Source organism: Tursiops truncatus, chromosome 10 (genome assembly GCF_011762595.2).
Source record: "Tursiops truncatus isolate mTurTru1 chromosome 10, mTurTru1.mat.Y, whole genome shotgun sequence".
Taxonomy (NCBI): Eukaryota; Metazoa; Chordata; class Mammalia; order Artiodactyla; family Delphinidae; genus Tursiops; species Tursiops truncatus.
This window is the reverse complement of record NC_047043.1, coordinates 20,793,305-20,813,733: the sequence shown is the minus strand read 5'-3', so window position 1 is coordinate 20,813,733 and position 20,429 is coordinate 20,793,305. Positions and strand designations below refer to the sequence as shown.

At 43.2% G+C, this 20,429-nt stretch overlaps 5 protein-coding genes across 6 annotated transcripts in view; 3 read left to right on the top strand and 2 right to left on the bottom strand.

The window, feature by feature from the left end:
* The first annotated feature begins 2,699 nt into the window (after positions 1-2,699).
* On the top strand, positions 2,700-4,811 carry H4C2 (H4 clustered histone 2). Its single transcript, XM_073810442.1, has one exon. It carries the CDS (start codon positions 2,970-2,972, stop codon positions 3,279-3,281), a length of 312 nt encoding a protein of 103 aa, XP_073666543.1. The 5' UTR covers positions 2,700-2,969; the 3' UTR covers positions 3,282-4,811.
* A 1,257-nt stretch (positions 4,812-6,068) lies between these two features.
* On the bottom strand, positions 6,069-7,475 carry H4C1 (H4 clustered histone 1). Its single transcript, XM_073810441.1, has one exon. It carries the CDS (start codon positions 7,473-7,475, stop codon positions 7,164-7,166), a length of 312 nt encoding a protein of 103 aa, XP_073666542.1. The 3' UTR covers positions 6,069-7,163.
* Positions 7,476-8,249: 774 nt separating this feature from the next.
* H3C1 (H3 clustered histone 1) lies at positions 8,250-8,686 on the bottom strand. Its single transcript, XM_073810438.1, has one exon. It carries the CDS (start codon positions 8,658-8,660, stop codon positions 8,250-8,252), a length of 411 nt encoding a protein of 136 aa, XP_073666539.1. The 5' UTR covers positions 8,661-8,686.
* Positions 8,687-11,222: 2,536 nt separating this feature from the next.
* On the top strand, positions 11,223-20,121 carry H1-1 (H1.1 linker histone, cluster member). 2 transcript variants are annotated; one of them, XM_073810437.1, is made up of 3 exons: positions 11,223-11,799; positions 15,466-15,583; positions 20,011-20,121. In XM_073810437.1, the coding sequence occupies exons 1-2, from the start codon at positions 11,253-11,255 to the stop codon at positions 15,510-15,512; spliced, it is 594 nt and encodes a 197-aa protein (XP_073666538.1). In that variant the 5' UTR covers positions 11,223-11,252; the 3' UTR covers positions 15,513-15,583; positions 20,011-20,121. The 2 variants fall into 2 exon arrangements, with proteins under 2 accessions (XP_073666538.1, XP_004329201.3); XM_004329153.4 differs by lacking the exon at positions 20,011-20,121 and adding an exon at positions 18,856-18,968.
* SLC17A2 (solute carrier family 17 member 2) overlaps positions 20,102-20,429 on the top strand; it is a 64,778-nt gene continuing 64,450 nt past the window's right edge. The window contains exon 1 of the mRNA XM_019945221.3: positions 20,102-20,217. The gene's annotated coding sequence lies outside the window, so the exon portion shown is untranslated. The remainder of the gene's footprint in view (positions 20,218-20,429) is intronic.

Genomic DNA, 20,429 nt, shown 5'->3' with positions numbered 1-20,429 from the left:
ACCCACTTCGTAGGGTTGTTATTAGAATAATATGCATCAAGTTTGGGACACATAGCGTCATATAAATGCTATTAATTTTCCTGAACTGTGTATCATTTTCTCTCATACTCTAGAATTTTTCAAAATTTGAAATAAAGACAAACTTTAGCTTCTAAATTTCCTTTTTACTTGGCATTACTTACTTGCATAGATTCTGCTCAGTTTAGAAATAAAATTCAGACATTTTAAAATCAAATGTGGAAGAAAATCAAATTTGTGAAAGAAAATTTACTGAACACTTTGAGCAGGGGGATGGTGCCAGCATTTTAATATCATTGCATTAAGCATCTATTATTTGATATTAGGGGAGTGACTAAGGTCAGGCTGAAGACAAAAGGGGGTGTTTACTGTACAGATTGTATCTTTTAAATGGCTGCTGCAAGGTCTTCAGTCAGAAAGGGTTTTTCTTACCCAGGCCCACAGAGTGATGTTACACCACAGGTTGAAGTTTACAGCTAATGCTGTTGGAGTCTAGAATGAGTTTTGGTTTGTTATAAAGTCTCTCAAAGGAAAGGAGGAGGAAGTCAAGGTCAGGGTAAATTTTTCAGACTTAAAAATTTAGTAGTAGCCTTTCCAGTTGTCCCAGTAGACGTGAGTTACTGCTCAATGAGTGTTTTCAAGAGATTTAACACAACAGTGGGAAACTGGTATGGAGATTTGAACAGCACCCCAGTCTTGGCTGCAGGAAAGCTAGAAGCCTGAGATTGTCAGTGCACCTTGGGAGAGGGCCCAAAGGAACATATTTGGACCCACCAGGTTTAACATGTCGTATGAAAAACAAAACAATGCTTTGATACTTTGTGCTTTATTAGATGCTGTGATTTAGAAAAAACAATCCTCATGAGTAAATGCATATTTGTGTGATTGATACTGTGTTAGGAGTAAAGATGAGACCTCAGGGCAATATCTCAAGTCCAGGAAGATTCTTTAAGAAATAATACCAACTGAAAACAAGTCACATTTATATAGGACTTCATGGGCCAATCTCTGTTCCAATGCTTTGCTTACAATAGCTAAATTAAATCTTCACTAGAGTTCCATCAGTGTTATCATTACCCAGTTTTACAGATAAAGAACACAAAGGCAAGGTTAAAGGTCACACAGCTGTAGGGAAGGAAAAATAATTTTCCCTCTGTGAGACCCCTGAAATAAAAGACAGATTAACAAGAGAAAAACAAAACAGAAGCCCTCACGTATATGTGGGAGATACCCAGGGAAAAATGAGTAACTCCTCAAGGTGGCTTAAAATTCAGACTTAAACACCACCTTAATAGGGAAGAGGGGTTGGGGGGTGGTATGTATGTAGGCCTCTTAGGGGAGAGTAAATAATTTTTAGGAAAGATGATTGGGCCCTTAGAAGAATAGATGGGAGAGGTATGACAGGATAAAATAATGTTTAAGGCAGGACAAGAAAATTTCTAAACATAACATTTTCTCTCTGCTTATTTGGGCCACTACCCCTCTTTAGCGTGCAGTGTGCACGTTACAGATTGACCAGACTTCCTTAGAAGACACAGGAATGCCTGCTTCATTGAAAAGAGCAATTTTCTCCTGGTTCCAGCAAGGTAACTCCTTAGGGGATAACATTCCTTTCTCAGTCCTGTAAGGGATTGTGATGCCCCACTACTCACAAAGGTCTGGACTACGTAGACTCAATATGTAACTTTGATATACGATTCTTTGTCTCAAAAACTTATATAACTGTGCTTTGACCTCTGACAAGCAGAACGGTCCTCAGAGTTTTCTGAAAGACTGTCTCCCAGGTTATAATCCTCAGGTTGGCTCTAATAAAATCCTCTATTTCTTTCTTAGATTGACAATTAATTTTTGTGGACAATAGTTTGTGCCAAGGTTTGTCTGGGTGTGGTGTCAATTTTTAGTGTCCTTTCCTCAGATAAGTGTCACTCTTCCCTAGTTAATGAAACTCCTTGGGAAGGGATTTATGACAATTGAGTTCCTTTTGGAGGATCTGTCTTTAGGCAGATAATGGGAGTTCAGAGAAATCTTCCCTCTGCATTTGCTGTTCTGCTACAGCTCAAAATAATCAACATACCTATAAGGGAGGGAAAATAACTTTCCTTCTACCCTTCTAAGTTCTTGGCTGAGAACCACTGTATAAAAGGTAGATTAACAAAAGAAAAGCAAACAGAAGCTTAATAACATGTATACCTCACGTAGGCTTGAGAAATACCTAGAAAAACTGAGTAAACTCCCAATACTGACCCAAGCCACCACCTTAAATACCATCTTCGGCTAAGAAGTGGGTGGGAGCCAGTTATGAGCGGTTACCAGGAAAAGGAACAACGAGGGTAAGGTTGTTATACAGAATTAATTCTAGTGCCTCCTCATTGATGAGATTCTCTGGTGATTTAGTCATCCTTCTCTTCCTGGTACAGAGAAAAAGACACAATTTAAAGTTCCCTTTATAAATGTAAATGTCCCTCACAAAAGAGTAAATTCTACTCTGTTTTTAGAAATGTTTTTGTGTATGGTGTTTTTAAAAAAATAATCAGCTCAAAAATACTCCTTCTGCCAAAGAAGCATATGGGAGCGGGGGAATGGGGAGTCATATTCTGCTACCCTTAGCAACTAACAATCACTTCCTCCTGAATGAGAAAGTACAGTATTTGCCATAAAATACTGTATAAGCCTCCACTAGAATTCTCAGCCGAAGAAATAAACAGCCTCAGATGCAGAGCAAAGGAAGCAAAACAATCCAGAGTTTAAAAGTGAACCTCTTTACTAGCTTCTCTCTCCCACAGTCATTGGATCACTGCGGATCCAAAGGGGCGGAGCCAAAGGGGCGCGGTCAGTGCCTCTTTTCCCGCCTGCGCTTTCAGTTCTCAACGAGGTCCGACTCTAGCTTATAATTACTCTTGACCAAGCAGTAACCTGTTGCATTCTGTACGTTTGCGAGAATTTAGACAATCATGTCTGGACGCGGCAAAGGCGGCAAGGGTCTGGGTAAGGGAGGCGCTAAACGCCACCGCAAGGTTCTGCGCGACAACATCCAGGGCATTACCAAACCAGCTATCCGTCGCCTGGCTCGGCGTGGCGGTGTGAAGCGCATCTCCGGCCTCATCTACGAAGAGACCCGCGGGGTGTTGAAGGTATTCCTGGAGAACGTGATCCGGGACGCCGTCACCTACACCGAGCACGCCAAGCGCAAGACTGTCACCGCCATGGACGTGGTCTATGCGCTTAAGCGCCAGGGACGCACTCTCTACGGCTTCGGCGGCTAAAGTCTCATTCTATACATTTTTTTTTTTTAAAGGCCCTTTTCAGGGTCGCCCACCTCCGCTCAGGAAGAGCTGTACGCGACTTCCGTGTTCAAAACGTATCTGTTGGAAAAAAAAGTGGTTCTGTTTTAAGGCTAACGTGGCCTTATCTACAGGCCAAACTGTTCGCTTTCACTGCCGGTCTCCATCAGCCAATCTTTGCGTACCTGCTAAGAGTAGGGATACCTTCGCCTAATCTGGCCGCAAGTGCTCGCTTGTGGGTGGGGCTAACACTGGACTAAGGAAAGCTAATGAGAGGGGTTTGGAAGTCCCGGTAACCGCAATGAAGGACTTATGGCCCGGCGTTCCCGGCTTTTTCTAGTGGGAGGGATCCTGCCTACCCCACATCGTCTGTAAAAGGAGCGACAACTGCCAGCCGGAGTTTCGTCGAGGAGGCAGTTTCTTTCTTGGGAAGCGGGCATTACTGAATCGCCGCCGATCTTGTTTTTGGTCCTGGGAGGGACCAGTAGATATTTGTACAAATTGCCAGAACCTGCGAGGGTGCTGCTTCGCTCACAAGAAGTCAGAAGCCGGATTAATTAAAATACATTGCGAGCAAGACGCCAGCTGGTAGTTCCTAGTGTATTTGCCTTTAGCAATGTCAGGAAAGATCTGCCTTCTATGATCTCTCCATTCCCAGCACCTCCCCGTCCTCCGCTGCGTCGCTCCCCAGACCTTGGCCTCAGGTACCTCTAGACTTTGAGCCAGGCATCATGCTGAGTGTCGTCACCCCCCCGTAAAGTCAGTGGTCTCGGGTTTAAAAATGCCTCGGCATTGCTGACTTTCATCCTCAGGCTGGGGGCCCTCCCTAAGCCTCTAGCTAAGCAGAGTTTGTAAATTCCCATTTACTAGACTAAGGGAGTCTGTTCTGAACCCCTAGGCCTCTGTCAGGGCCTTTGAGCTTGTAAGGGAGAAGCTCCCTCCTTTGTGGTTAAGTGGCTCTCTTGCACCTTCACCTTCCTTCCAGCTCATCTCTTTCCTCTGTCTGCAGTAAACTGTATCTTTTTAATGAAACTTTCAAACATGACAATATGGTTATTATAAAAGGTTTTTTAAAGTATGTCCTCAAATTGATAAACCAGCTAACTGAATAATCAGCATCTTTGATTTAATGTTTGAAAAGGGTGTACTTGATGGCTACTTTAGAAAACACTTTGCTGCCTGGTTACTCTGCTAATGTCTCTCTTGACACCTGACTAGGTGGTTGGGAAAGCGAGATTCTAAAGTTCAGGTGAGAGGTCTGGACTAGATAAAAATTTTGGGACTCATCAACATACAAACGGTGAGACTGGATGAGATCACTAAGAACTTAAACATGGCTTAATGCAGCACATTGTTTGTAATAGTAAAAGAGTGGAAACAATGTAAATTGTCATGAGAAGGGACCAGATAAAATATTATCTATATCCATAAAATGGTGTTTTGGTTCAGGCTGCTGTAATAAAAACACCATAGACTGTGTGCTTTAACAACAAACGTTTCTCACAGTTCTGGAGACGGAAGTCCAAGATCAAGGCACTGGACAGATTCAGACAGATCTGGTGTCTGATGACCCATTTCCTGCTTCATAGACTGCTGTCTTCCCTTGTGTCCTTTTATGGCAGAGTTGAATGAATGCATGCATGAATTTTCTACACAAGCATTCAGGCCCTCTCCCACCCCCCTAGCCCACCAGAGGGCTGCCATAATTGATCCCCCATCTACAATTCCTTGACTTGGCACTGTCTGAATCAGTCAGCATGCCAGGTTTTCTCTGGCTCTTAGGGATGATGCAGGAGTGGCAAATCAGGCAGCATTATCTTTGTTCTGAACAAGGACTTCATGACTCTTAGGCCTGAGGAAGGCTCACAGGTTTTTCACTCAGGTAGTGGGTGTGACTAAAATGAGTGTGATACTATCTACACGGCTTATGAACTAAAAAAAACAGGCCAACCATAACAGAAACTGGTCTATGGAGCAACCACACCTCCCTCCAGTGCAGGAAAACTATCCACACACTTCATTACATATGCTCTGAATGGAGGACAGGAAATTCTAATTTGCTTAATGGTGTACCCCAATGCCTACAACAGTATCAGGCACATTACATGAAACCAATACATATCTCCTGACAGACACCAGGACACCAGCTAAGGAAAACATAAAGTGACCACTATCCCAACCAGGCCCATTTTTGCTCCTCTGGTCATCTAGAATGCAGCCTTGAACTCTCCCCATTGTCAGTTTAAATTAAGCCAGGCTCTGTACTTTTATCATTCCCCCCAAAATCTTGGAGGACAGTTATCAGGTGGGAAATGGGACCAAAAAAGCTAGGAGAACTATTGACTGAAACTAACACACTGAGGCTGAAATCAGCCTTCTATAAAAATGATACAAAAAGGAACCCAATGACAGAGGCATTTGTGAATATCTTTTTAGATGAGGATAAGCTGTTTTCCTTTTAGCCAACTTCAAGTGAATTCACATCCTTTCTCCAGCTGAGTTCTAAAGTCTGGTATGCTACTGGAATATATAATTGGACTAGGGACATTCTTGCTTAAAACCTCCTGTGGCTATAATGACAGACTAGACCAAGCAGGCCATACTTTCAACTTTAGCAAGAGAACCTCTTCACAGACCAACAGTGTCTACCCTACAAACAATCTCCTGCTACCCTGCCTGGTGATTATATATGTGTGTGTGTATATATATATATATATATATATATATATATATATACACACACACACACATACATATACATATATGTAAAACAGCTTTATTGAGATATAACTTACATACCATAAAATTCACCCACTTTAAGTGTACAACTCAATGGATTTTAGTATATTTACTTAGTTGTACAACCATCACTACAATCTATTTAATTTTAGAACATTTCCATCACCCTTATTTCCATTCCTCTGTGAAGTAAGGAAAAAAGTACAGCTAACTGCTGAGGGCTGTGTTGACACCGAAAGAGAAGGAAGTGCGTTTTCTTCGTAAACGAGATTTTAATTTCGCCTGAATTCAATGCCCTGGGTTTGCTGGCAGTCTGAATTTTTTTTTTTTTTTCCTGCGGTACGCGGGCCTCTCACTGCCGCGGCCCCTCCCGTTGCGGAGCACAGGCTCCGGACGCGCAGGCTCAGCGGCCATGGCTCACGGGCCCAGCCGCTCCGCGGCACGTGGGATCCTCTCGGACCGGGGCACGAACCCGTGTCCCCTGCATTGGCAGACGGACTCTCAACCACTGCGCCACCAGGGAAGCCCTAGAGATTATTTTTTTAATCGAGACAAATCATCCTATTAGAGGCGGTAATTTCAGTACTGTTCTCAGGACATGACTGAGAGCCATTCAGCTGTCTCGTCGGAGTCTATTTCATAACCCGTAAAAACAAATTAAAAAAATTCTCTAAATAAGGGCTTTGGCGTTTCTCGCCCGATTTCCCATCCCCCAAATTTGGGTCGCCGCGGGGAACCACATGAGATCATCAGTTCTGATTGGTTGAAATCCATGAATGGGGCTTGCTGATTGGGCAGTGCTTCTCTTTGTTCCTGCAAACCGATTCAAGTTTCTCGCCATACTTGGTTCTTTTCCACTTTTCTTTAGTAAGTTGGGAGTATCACCTTTCCCCCCTACCTGTGTCCAGTGAATGGAAGCGAGAGTGGGAGTTACATGGATATATAGACATTAATCTCCGCAATGTTTTCTGACTCAGTAGTTTTCATTTTAACCACACCATTGAGCTGCAGACTCCTGTGCCTTGGCTAATGGTTACAGCTTTCTTTTATGAGTAGTTGGGTGGCCCTGAAAAGGGCCTTTGGTTGAGAAATGCTAACTCTTGATGGCGAAATCGGAAAGCTTAATTAACCGCCGAAGCCGTAGAGAGTACGTCCCTGGCGCTTAAGCGCATAGACCACGTCCATGGCGGTGACAGTCTTGCGCTTGGCGTGCTCGGTGTAGGTGACGGCGTCCCGGATCACGTTCTCCAGGAACACTTTCAGCACCCCGCGGGTCTCCTCGTAGATGAGGCCGGAGATGCGCTTCACACCGCCACGCCGGGCCAGACGGCGGATAGCGGGTTTGGTGATGCCCTGGATGTTGTCGCGCAGAACCTTGCGGTGGCGCTTAGCGCCTCCCTTACCCAGACCCTTGCCACCTTTGCCGCGTCCAGACATGGTTTCGAGAGAAGCAAACCAACAGCAACTGACAAAAGAAGGGAGAGCCGATCCTTATATACCTACCACCTCTCCCCCGCCCAACTCCCCCAGAGAGAATGGAAAGCGCGCAAACCGGAAGTGTGACGCCAACAGTCCCCTCCCTTAATCCCGCCTCCAAGCCCCGGGAACTTACGCGAAAGGGCGGGAAGGGCGGGGCGGGTGGGGCAGGTGGGAAGCGGTCAGTTTGACCAATAGTCTTTGCTTCCTTGACTGGGTTACTGTTGTAACTACAGTACTTGGAGGAATTAGGCTTAAGAGGAAACATGATTCCAAATATCCTAAGTAGAAGAAATACTTAAAAAGGCGAAAATTTATTATCAATAAATTTTGATAATCGTAAAAATATCAAGATCAAAGTTAGAAACGTAAAAATGTTTATACTCATACTATTCCTGTGTTTCACAACTAATACAAGGCCATGTTTTTAAAATGCTCTGCAAATGCCAATCATTTCGCGTGCCTCTGAAACTCTGGCTCTTTACTAAGGTAAGAGAAAAACAGTATTATTTACATAAACTTAAAAAGGGCCAGTGTGTTCGCATACGTAGTGAATATTTAGACAAAAATTATACATAATCCGACAAGTGTTGATGCATGTCTATTCATTCCCAAGCAGATGCAAAGTTATACTGAACAACTTGAGTTGGAAAGTTAGTTTCTTACAGCCCTTACCTGAAAACGTGGGTGGCTCTGAAAAGAGCCTTTGGTTGAAATTTCAGAGAAAAGCTGTAATTATGCCCGCTCCCCACGGATCCGGCGGGCTAACTGGATGTCCTTGGGCATGATGGTAACACGCTTAGCGTGGATGGCACACAGATTGGTGTCCTCGAAAAGCCCCACCAGATAGGCTTCGCATGCCTCCTGCAGTGCCATCACCGCCGAACTCTGGAAGCGCAGGTCGGTCTTGAAGTCCTGGGCAATCTCACGCACAAGGCGCTGAAAAGGTAGTTTACGGATAAGAAGCTCCGTGGACTTTTGGTAGCGGCGGATCTCGCGCAAGGCCACCGTGCCGGGTCGGTAGCGGTGGGGTTTTTTCACGCCGCCGGTAGCCGGCGCACTCTTGCGAGCCGCCTTGGTGGCCAGCTGCTTGCGAGGCGCTTTGCCGCCAGTGGACTTACGAGCAGTTTGCTTAGTGCGAGCCATGACAAGTGACACGTACACAGACGTCCCGAATATTGGCGCAGAAACATCGCCCAGCAGTTTGCTAGTATTTATAGTACCTAAGGTGAAGTGATTGGGCGAGAAAAATGTTTAAGTATTACGTTACAAGCTCTGATTGGTCTACATTTAAACTTTCCAGAAACCGTGCAGTTTCGTTGGGCACTACGTTATATCCTCGGCTCTTTTCAAATTGTTTTTTTGTTCTTTTCCGCCCACGATTTTCATGAGAATGCAATGCCTTGAGCGTTACTTTTTCGAAAAAACAGACCTTAACTTCATTGGTACTGTATATTTATTTAGGTTCTGGAGGGGAGGGGAGAGTCAGAGAATATTGCCCTAATGTACTCTACATTCCCTGCTCGATAACCCGATAACGGATTATAAATTTCCAAAACCATTTCACAAAAAAAGAAATCCCTCTGTAACGCTTAAACTGAGAAACTTCTTTGAAACCTACAAGATGTAAATTCAAGCATAGTAAAATCAAACTAGCGTTTCCAGAAATATTTCCTGCAACAAGGTACTTCTTTGTTAAGTGTTGTTTATGGTCTGACTTTACACTTGGAACTTCCTGAAACTTAAGTTTTCTAAAGTTTAGAATACATTTAGCCAGGTACAACGCCGGACACACAATCACGGCATGCACAACGTCTCAGAGTTTACCTATGAGGAGCAGGCGAGGGACTAGGGCCTATGAATGGATTACGGACCAAAACGAGGACAGCTTAATATTGCCAACGACTGTTCCTATATGTCACGTAAAATAGTCGACTTTAAGAACACCGAATGAGGACCTTTTAGACGAAGAGGCGGTAACCCAGACTCTACCTTCTCATTGGCTAAGTTTATTATACTGGATAGCCATTAAGAAAGGAGATCTAGCATCCTTCATTTGCATGGAGTGTTTCTATTGCATTTGAAGCAGTTTAACCCATTAGACACGGGAGGTACAAATTATCTAAACAAGAAAATTCTGCATGCATATTTTCTCTTTTTAAAGCTTTGTTTGATTAGAAGCCACGTTTATTACTCTAAGAAAAAGTTTATGTCTTTCCAGAAATTTTCACTTACGAAAACTTCACCTTGGAGAAAGATTGTATACCTGTTATAAATGACTATCCTTCTAACTAAGACGCATAGCTCCAACTGTCCTTTTTCAAATTCTTAGAAATTACGTAATTTTGTAAATACAGACTCTCAAGAAAAGAAGTAACAAAGGGTGGTAAAGAAGCTGGACGAATCGTGCGTCTGGAACCCTTACATTATTGGCCACAAGCCGGAAACAAGCTCTTATGTTGTTTGAGGGCTACCAGGGAAGCTCCGGTTACTGAGGCTCGTGCGGACTTGTTTGAAAACTGCAGTCGCGCGCGCGGGAATGACTCGTCACTGCATTCTCCCTGTTGCTAGGCGATCCCAGGGCAGAATTGTGAGGGGATGTCATCCAGAACAGGGCTGTGAGAGGGGCCTTTTATTCTCTTAGTAGTTGGCCTGATTCGCAGTCTGAAGTCGTTTTAGCATTGTTGACGCTTGTACAACCAAAAACAAGTTAAAGCGAGACTGCCCTAAAATGTTATCCCCGGGCTGTGCTTTCACACTAAAGCAACGTATCCCCCACCCTGGCCCCGACACCCACACCCACACACTTCCTTCCCCGCGTGCAATGCCTTTCCGGGAACAGTTTAGTCCACCCAGTGCTTACTTGATATTTCTCTTGTGCTAGGTTTTGAGCTTGGGATATGTTGTGAGGATGAAAAGGGGTCAAAAGTTCGTTAAGTGCATTAAACTGTAGAAGCAAGTTGCAATTACAGAAATTGTTTGCGTGCTGTTTTCCACCTGTGCAGCTTGTTAATTGCGGTGTTAGCCAGTTCTTTTGCTTTCTACTATTCTTTGCCCCAAATAGATGCACGCTGGTTCAGACCAAGGGCACCGGCGTCTCGGGTCTACCACACATCTCTCAGCGCTGCCAGGAAAGGCAATGGCATCGATGAAAACTTGTCCCAAACCTGCAGACCAGGCCTACATCCCCTCGCTTTCTGCTGTCCCTCCCCAGTCACTCAAGACACAACGTTTTGCATTTATTGCAGATTAGAAACAAATGTCCTTTTGACATTGCTTCCTAGAGGCGAGGTTTCACGTGAAACTCCTTGGATTCTTACGTGATTGCCTTCTTTACAGCTCTTTCCCACCCCACCTCCCCCTAGGATAAAACCCTGCTTTTTTAAAGAGAAGTAGCACCCTCTGATGGTAATGGGCGGCAGAGCCGTACCCTTTCCTGCCTAGTATTTCTGTCTCCATTAGGCGACCAGCGGGGGGGATGGGGGAGGAGGGGGGCAGGGTGCTGTCTGGGTGCCTCAGTGCAAGCGGCAGGGAAGAAGGCCTATAGGCCCCAGCGGCCGGTATTGGCCTTCGGAGACCCGGAGGGGCGCGCAGGGGACGCTAGGGTGCCGGGGGCGGGCGCCAGCGCGCACCAATCACAGCGCAGCCTCGCCCTATAAATACCGCGCGCTCGAGCCGTTCGAGTTTTACTGCCTCGTCAGGTTCTAGTGGTTTTCTTAGTTCTTGTTTGCTTCCGTCATGTCCGAGACCGCACCGCCCGTCCCAGCTGCTTCCACTCCCCCCGAGAAGCCCTCAGCTGGCAGGAAGGCGAAGAAGCCTGCGAAGGCTGTAGCAACTGCCAAGAAGAAGCCCGCGGGTCCGTCAGTCTCGGAGCTGATTGTGCAGGCCGTTTCTTCTTCTAAGGAGCGCAGCGGCGTGTCCTTGGCTGCGCTCAAGAAGGCGCTGGCGGCCGCCGGCTACGACGTGGAGAAGAACAACAGCCGTATCAAGCTAGGCCTTAGGAGCCTGGTGAGCAAAGGCACTCTGGTGCAGACCAAGGGCACCGGCGCCTCGGGCTCTTTCAAGTTCAACAAGAAAGTAGCCTCGGTGGATAGCAAGCCCAGCGCCACAAAGGTAGCAGCGAAAGCGAAGGTAACAAGTTCTTCTAAGAAGCCCAAGAAGGCCACCGGGGCGGCTGCTGGTAAAAAAGGTGTCAAGACTCCGAAGAAGGCTAAAAAGCCTGCGGCGACAAAGAAGTCCTCCAAGAGTCCCAAGAAGTCCAGGGTTGTGAAGCCTAAGAAAATAGGTAAGAGTCCCGCTAAAGCCAAGGCTGTGAAACCCAAAGCGGCCAAAGCAAAGGTGACCAAGCCAAAGACTGCTGCCAAGCCCAAGAAGGCAGCACCGAAGAAAAAGTAAAGGTTCTGGTTGGAAGCTGCTTCCAATAACCCAACGGCTCTTTTAAGAGCCACCTACTTATTTCAGGGAAAGGGCTTCAAGTACACAAGCTCTCCTGTCTTACAAGTTTCATAAATTTCAGCCCCATGCAAGTGCAGTGTGTTTAAGCCAATTCTTGCTCCACGTCAGGATTCTTTTGAGATTAAATTCTCGCTGTGGGATTTGTAAATTGATTCCTGAGGAAGCTGGTGTTTTTTGTTTTGTTTTGATTTTGGTCTCCCAAGTGATTTAAACTTCAACGCTCAGGATCTATTTCCCTAGTCCCATTTTAACCAGAAGCTTGCATCTCTACTTGTACGTTAGAAATACCTGGGGGAGCTTTTTGAACCGATCCTGAAGTCCCACACCCCAAACATTTCGTCCTCAGTGGTAACTGCCTGTAGCTGCGATTGAACCTGTGGCTGAGGCTGGGTCCGTGTACTATGTGCTCGTTTGTCAACTCAACGAGACCAAAGTGGGGACATTATGTTCTTGGGCAATATTGATAAATCGGCTTTTCCAAAATTGGGTAGCCCTGAAAAATGCTTTTGAGGAGATGTGGCTCAAGAGTTGTCTGACGTTGGGAATGACGGTGATCCTCTGGCTTACATGGCACTCAGACTGGTGTCCTTGAGTTTACCAGGTAGGCCTCACACGCCTCCTGCAGCGACATCACAGTCGAGCTCTGACTTGCAGATCATTCATGCTCGGCGACTTACCCCGGGTCCATTTGCAAGTTGTCAGCTAGTCCCGGTTTCTCTTTATAGAAACAGAACTGCCCTGATTGGATAATATTTGAAACTCCCACTCTGTGCCTAACTAGATCGCATTTCTCTGCCTGCAGGGTTTTCAACCCTGGTGCGCTGCACCACGTTAAATACTCGGGGACACTTTCATAGAATTGCCCCTTTAAGCTTTTGAAACTTTAATTCTGGGATTCATTTTAATAACGTCTTTTTTCACATCCGAGAAAAAAAAAGTACCATATGTTGAACCAGGTTTACTCACTTTTACTTAGCGAAGCTCAATTAGTTGTAACACTTTTACATATGTGCATACAAATTCTTTAATAGTCAGTTGTTTTATGTTTTGTCTTTTTCCCTCCATTGTTTTGCATGGCTCCTTGCATCCCCTTAATGTCTGCCTTACTGTCACTTCACATCCCTACTCCCCTTCCCCAAACAGGTATGTAGCTATTCATGTTTTCCTTCGAATTCAGTCTTTTACATACACTTATCCATAAACATGCATGACTGTTTTCTTTTTCTGGTAGTGTTTTATTATTTACAAAATGGCGATATATACGCTTCTCTGGTTTTCTCTTAACCGTAAAAGAAATCCTTTCAAGTCAAATCTTTTTTTTTTTAATGTCCTGCATGTGGAGTAGAATAATTTATTCATCCATTTCATATTGATAAGTATTGACATCTCTATTTACAAATAGTGCAATAAACAATAGAATTCCAAAGCTGAAATTGCTAGGTTAGTTAGAGTGTATTTTAAATTTCAGTTGGCCCTGACGTAGCCTGAAAATGGCTCCCCCTCCTGCATTCCAACCATCAGGGCGTGATCTCATTAATTTCTGCCAGTCTAAAGGGGGTAAAATTATTTCACATTGTCACTTTGATTTGCATTACCATGACCACCAGTGCATCCTTTCTTTAGGTTTATTGGCCATTTGAATAAGCTGTTCAGAGAATTTCCATTTATATCTCTGCTAATTTTTCATTAGGCAGTTTGTCTTTTTCCTGCCCAATTGTGTTTTTTATATGATAGAAAAATGAACCTTATAATTATCACCTGTGTTGCAGATAGTTTTCTACTCTTGGCTTTTATCTCTATATTTCCTTTGTTTATGGTATATTTTCCATTTATATGTATTATATAAAATTTATTAGATATATATAAAATTTGAATATTAGACATTTTAATCACAAATGTATCTTTTATAGCTTCTAGATTTCCACTCTTGGTTTAGAAACTGAATCCCACCCCTCCATTATTTATTCACCTCCTAGCTTTTCTTCTAAAAATTTTTGCTTCTTAAAAAATGTTTAGTTTCTAATCCTTCTAGAATGTGTTTTACGTAGTTTAAGATAGAATCCAAGTTTACATCCTTCCAGATGGATGGCCAGTTGTTTTAACACCATTTGTTAAATAATCCATTCACTTCTCACACTGAACTGAAATATATCATTTTTGTTATTTATTAAATTCTTATATAATGAGATCTATTTCTGTATTCTCATTCTTTTCTACTGTTCTCTCTGTATGAGTCATGTGTCCTTCTCAATTCTATTCCTAATTAATTTATTTCCTTGTTTCTATTGTGAATGGAATACTCATTTCCTATTTTTAGGTCTTACTGCTAGGAAGGAAGAAATGTATTGATATGTTGTATGCAGCAAACTTACTGATTTCTATAATTCTACTTCCTTTACTCCTTAAACTAAGGAGTTTTTCCTAGTCATTAGCAAAATAATTTTAACTTTTTTTGTTTTCCTTAAATGTGAATACCAAGCGTTTAATTTTCTTTTTGTATAGCATTTGCTAAGAATTTCCAAAATAAAGTTGAATAATATTTTTAGGAGACATCCCTTTTTAGTTCTTCGTTTTAATTAGCATGGTATTAAGTGTTGTCCTTTATCATAATATCTGTTATTAACTTTTTGTATCTCCATTATATTTAAATGGTTACCTTCAATTCCTATTTTACTTTAAAAAAAAATTTAAATGGCTGCCGTACTTCATGTGTTGATATCATCGTATGGTTTTTCTCTTTTAATTTGTTCAGTGCTTTCTTAGATGTTAAGCCCTCAAACTCAATGTGGCTGAAAGAATGAGATGAGTTTTCCTAAGACGGTCATCTATAAGAGAGAAGCAAGTGTGTGGTGGAGTTGGGGGAGGGTGAATCAGAAATTCTGTTGTGAAATTTGCAGAGTCCAAGAGATTACCAAGTGGATAAGGGAGTAATCAACTGGGTTCAAATGTTGATGATAGACTGAAGTGATTAGAAGCCTGAGTAGTTCCTTGGTTTAGCAGTATGGAGGTCAGTAGTTTTGACAAGAGTAGTTTTGGGGAGGATGAAGTTGAATTAAGATGGAGTTATTGGTCTATGGATGGCTTTTAAAGTCATGAGACTTGGTGAGGTCACCAAGGGGGCGACTGAGGTAGAGAAGAATATAAAGAAAGGGGAAAGGACAGAGGAGACCTGGCCCTGATCATTTATCATACATAAATCTGAATCATTATTCTACCTCTTTGTGCTTCCATTTGCTTATTTAAAAGCAAAATGGTTAGATTAGAATAGTGTTTTTCATGGCCTGTTAGGAATAGAATAGACTAGAACATATTAGAGTGTGCACATTGTAAGGATAAATACGGCTTCCTGGAATTTAGGCTTCAGACACTTATGTCGTTAGGCATATGCGTGTACGTTCTGGGTCATAAAGAAGAAAGCATATCTTATTGGGGTTACAGTCAAAGAAGTCTGAAACCCAGTGGTTAACATGCTCCTTATGGTCTTTTACAATTCCAGGAGTCTATCGTTTTGATGTTCTGACCACAGAATTATATCAGCTCTAACATCCACGTAAGAGGAGACAGACTTGAAATCAATCTCATTGATTGTCTGAGAGATCTTCTGAGACCAGTAGGTAAGAATGGTGACACAGAAATTATATTCTTTACTAATAATTGGTTTGATTATCCCTGCCTATGGGGTTTTTTGAAAGAAAAGAAAAAAGAGAGGGACAGAGAAAAGAACAGAAGGTTATATGACTCCAGAACAATTGAAGACCAGTGGGGCCTCCTTAAGAAGATATAAGCCATAAATAAGGGGTTTTGCTGTGTAGGATGTACAATAATAACACGTAAAAGAAAAAAGAAAAAAAAGAAGATGAGGGGAGAACTCTCTCATCTTGATGCTACAAGTTTTATTGTATCCTATGTGGCCAAAGTAAAAATGGGGAATATTGGGGGAGGAGAAGCGAATTTCTTCTTTTCTTTATACCATAACATATTTTTCAGCTCTTCAACAATGTGCCCATGTAGAAAAATATAATTATTCTGCATATAAAAACAGAACCGGATTAAAAAAGAAGTACTAACTCCTAAATAGTAAAATGGCGGCCTTGCAAATACCCACGGTATTCCATTGTGCGATGCTACATAGTGTATTTCACCAGTCACCTATTGCTGGATTCTTAAAAATTTAGTTAACAACAATTACATGATCATTTTCAAGTGTGTCTCAAAAGTAGGTCGCCGGAAGTGGGATTTCTATTTCAAAGGGTGAAAAGTAACATTGCAAATAACAGGGCATGGTAAAAGTATAACAATGGAAGCTTAAAAACAAATACAAATACCTAAAGACAAAAATATTACTAGATTTCAACTATCATGGGTCACATCTTTTTTAATTTTATTTTTTAATAAATAATTTGATTCAAAAATCAAAACCGTATGAAAAAATATGTACCCCGAAGTCAAGTTCCACACCACTGTCCCTGACGACACAGTTCCCCTTCCACTGTTTCTTTATGCAAATGGAAATGAAAAATATATATACTCTTCTTTCTCACCCTTTCATAGGATAATATATACATGTTCTCTACCATTGTTTGCTTAGCAATATGTCCTGGAGCTGTGTCTACAACAGGAAACAGAGATCTTCCTTATCCTTTGCATGGGTACATGATATTGTGTAAAGGAACAACGGTTTATTCTGCTTTCAGAATCTCTATATATTAGCGAGATTAGCCCTTCATAATAAGAGTTGCAAAATATTTTTTTCAGATAGTCATTTGTCATTTAACTTTGATTATGATAAAATTTGTTATGCAGCCTTTTTATTTTTATGTAATTGAATTTACCAATATTTTCTTTCATGGCTTTTGGATTTTGAGTAATATTTAGAAAGGTCTTTCCCATTTCAAGAATCAAAGGAATTCGCCTATATTTTCTTTGAGTACTTCTGGCTTTTTGTTTTGTTTCGCTTTTATGTTTCAGTCTTTGATCTACTTGAAGTTCCTTCTGGTGTTTTACAAATGGCTATCTAGTTGTCTCAGCACTATTAAAAAAGTCCATCTTTACTACTAGTGATTAGAAATGCTTTCTTTATTGGATACAAAATTCCTGTATTACTTGTCTATTTCTAGACTTTCTATTCTGTTGCGTCAGTCTTTCTGTTAAGCACTAATACCACATTGTTTTAATTGAGGATTGATGATCCTTTATAAAATATGAATAAGATCATCCACTCTTCCTGTTCTTATTTTTCAATTATAGGGCAATTGTAGGACAATTCCAGCTTTTCAAAGAACTGTGGAATTCTTAGAGCTAGAAAAGGCTTGGAAGTCATTTAGTTTTTGTTTCTGCCAGGGAAAATTCTGTAGGAACTAACATGCTCTCTGAACTCCACCCCACAGCAGCTCTTTACCAGCTATTAAAGGCCAATAATATCTTAAGGGTAGTACACTTTTACGTCGAATCTATACTGAGCCAGGGTCAATGCAAAAATGTGAGAAGAAAGGGGAGTACGTTTTATAATTTGTGGGTGCTCTCTTTGAACTAATTTATCACTTCTTCCTCTAAACTCTCTGGAGGGTCACGATGCTTCCCTTTCCACATGGGAACTCCTAACTACAAAGGGAGATGTAAGGAAGTAGGTGAAATATTCTCATTCCAGTGCCTAGGAAGATGATATAGGTTTGGTAAACAGCCACTCTCTGCCACACTTCTGCATGTTTCTGTTTTTTAAAGGCTCATTCACTTATTTGTTGACTCTTCAGAGAGAGGGCAAGGTCCAAGTGTGCAAGCCTAGACAATGTGTAGGTTGAATTATGTCCCACCCACCCCCCCCTTCCCCCAAAAGTTATGTTTAAATCATAACCCCCATTGCTTCAGAATGTAACCTTATTTGGAAATAGGGTGGTTGCAAATGCAATTCAGTTAAAATCAGGCCACGGTTGAATAGAAAGGGCCCCTCTGATTGGCAATTCCTCGTAGACCAGCTTCCCCCAGTTCGCGGAATGGGCGGAGGCCTCGACTCCAACCTGCGGCTGCCCGTCCCACCTGCCACCCGCCTGCCAATGTGGAAGGGAGGCTGCAGCCCAAGGGCAGCCCCTAGGGATACTGCCGCCTGCCCTGGTGGGGGTGGGACCTTGAACGCCCCCAGGACCCGCATCTGGAGAGAAGTGAGAGTGCCCCATGGAGGCAGGGGGTGGGCGGTGTTGCTGGAGTTATCTTGTGGTTCGTCTGGGGTGTGGTGGGCCTGGGTAAGGCCAAAGAAGTGACACCCGGCGACACCCCTGGGGGAGAAGACCCTTCAGTGCCACCTGCAGAACCGCAGGATGTCAGTCCTCTGCCTGAGCTCCCCTCCCTCACGTCCACATCCTTTTTTAATTTGTCTGGAGCAGGCCAGTCTTCAGTAAGTTATTTAAAAGCTCTCTAGGTACCGGAATTTGCTTCAAGGGTTGAGAACTACTGATCTGGGCGGAGCCCCTCACAGTAGTGAATGTTATTTCTTCCTCGATCTCTAAAACTGAGTTAATATTTTTCTGGAGTAATGGTAGGCCCAGAGAAAGAATTGAATTACCCAGGATTCCACAAAGATTAAGTGATGGTGGCCCAAGAATTCCTCTTCAGCAGGTCAGAAGTATAAAAGTGTTTTGCAATCATTATATAAATTAACAAAAATCTTGTTTATTGTGTTGTATACCTAGTGCTTTGTGCCTGAGCACTTCTCACTACAAACTGGGGTTATTGCCCCACTATTACACTTGAGGAAGCGGATGGAGGTACAGAGGGGTGGTGTCACTTGTCTACTTGTAAATAAAATCAGAAATTGGACATAGATCTGGCTGGACCATAGAAAGGTGGAAATTTTTATTTTTAAACTTTACCTAATATCTTTAATGGATCACAGGATGTCCAGAGAACTAAAACAGGAACTGAGGAGTGGCATCAAGATTGAAAAAAGGAAAACAACCAGTCCCATCCTCAGAGAACCTAGAGAAAAGAGACACAGGGAGACTGATGCCTGAGATACAAGATGTGGGAAGGAGAAGGAGATCTGAAGACTAGAGGTCCTGCCCATGAATTGGAGTGATGAGCGGACACCCAGTTCCTGGAATATGACAGATTGGATCATTTTTACTTGTCCAGGGGCATCAGGATAAACTCAAGGAGATTAGCATAGTCTCTTGGCCACAAGCTAATTAATATGTTAATCAAGCACCTTCTTGAACAACGATCGCTGTCTTCCTTATTCCTGATGAAGAAGGGACTTTTTAGGGGTGAAGAGCTATGTGCAGAGCTTCCTGCATTTCCAATCCCAGCTGCCTGATAACGCCGTTCCCTCACTGCGAGTCCCAGAGAACCGGTGCACAGACTCCACTTCAGGCTGTTGGTGTGAGTGGGTGTGAGAGGCAAGGCTGAGAGAAGAGGATGTGAGGAGCCATTCGCACAGAATCCCAGGCACTGAGGCTGTTTGTGTGGATGAAGAAAGTGGAATTATTGATGGTGCTGAGAGCTCTAATCGACCTTGTCTTTGGGGAGAAACTCGTGCCGAATCTACTGAGGACTAGGCACTCAGAATGCCTCTGCATCTCTGTCCCTCCTTAATTTAGATTTTGAGACTGTATGCAGCAAATGTCTTATGATAGATTGCAAAAATTGCCCTAAATTTATCTCATCTTATTGCTCATTACAATGTGACATTGTCGCTCCTCTCATCAAGAGGTGGAGTTTAGGGCTTCCCTGGTGGCGCGGTGGTTGAGAGTCCGCCTGCCGATGCAGGGGACACAGGTTCATGCCCCGGTCCAGGAAGATCCCACGTGCCGCGGAGCGGCTGGGCCCGTGAGCCATGGCCGCTGAGCCTGCGCGTCCGGAGCCTGTGCTCCGCAACGGGAGAGGCCACAACAGGGAGAGGCCCGTGTACCGCAAAAAAAAAAGAGGTGGAGTTTATATCTCTGTCCCTTGAATCTGGGCTTGGCCGAGTGATCTAACAAATGTGACCTGAGAAGATGCTTGAAAAGAGCCTAGCACGTTGCAGCTTGTCCCCATCTTGGTTCTCCCACAGCCCTGAAACACCCATGTTATGAAAGAGACTGAGCTCGTCTGCTGGAGAATGAAGCACCCAGTCAACAGCCTACCAACTGCCAGACTTGCAGGTGAGGCCATCCTATATTACCCAACGCCAGCTGACTCTCCAGCTGATAGAGACACAGGAGAAGAACCAGCAGGATTCAACCCTGACTACAAGAACCACCAGCTGACCTACAGAATTGTAAGTGAATAAATGGTAGTAGTTTTACGCAAATAAGTTTGGGGGTGGTTTGTCACGTGCTTAGTGAATGGCCATGAATTAGTCTTCTAGGACAGTGACAGCTTTGCCTGTCCTTCAGGAGAAGGAACCATGCTTCTGCAGCAAATCCCAGATGCATCCAGCTCCTTGTTCTCTCCCCTCCCCCCTCCTTTTTTTTTTTTTTTTCATTTTTA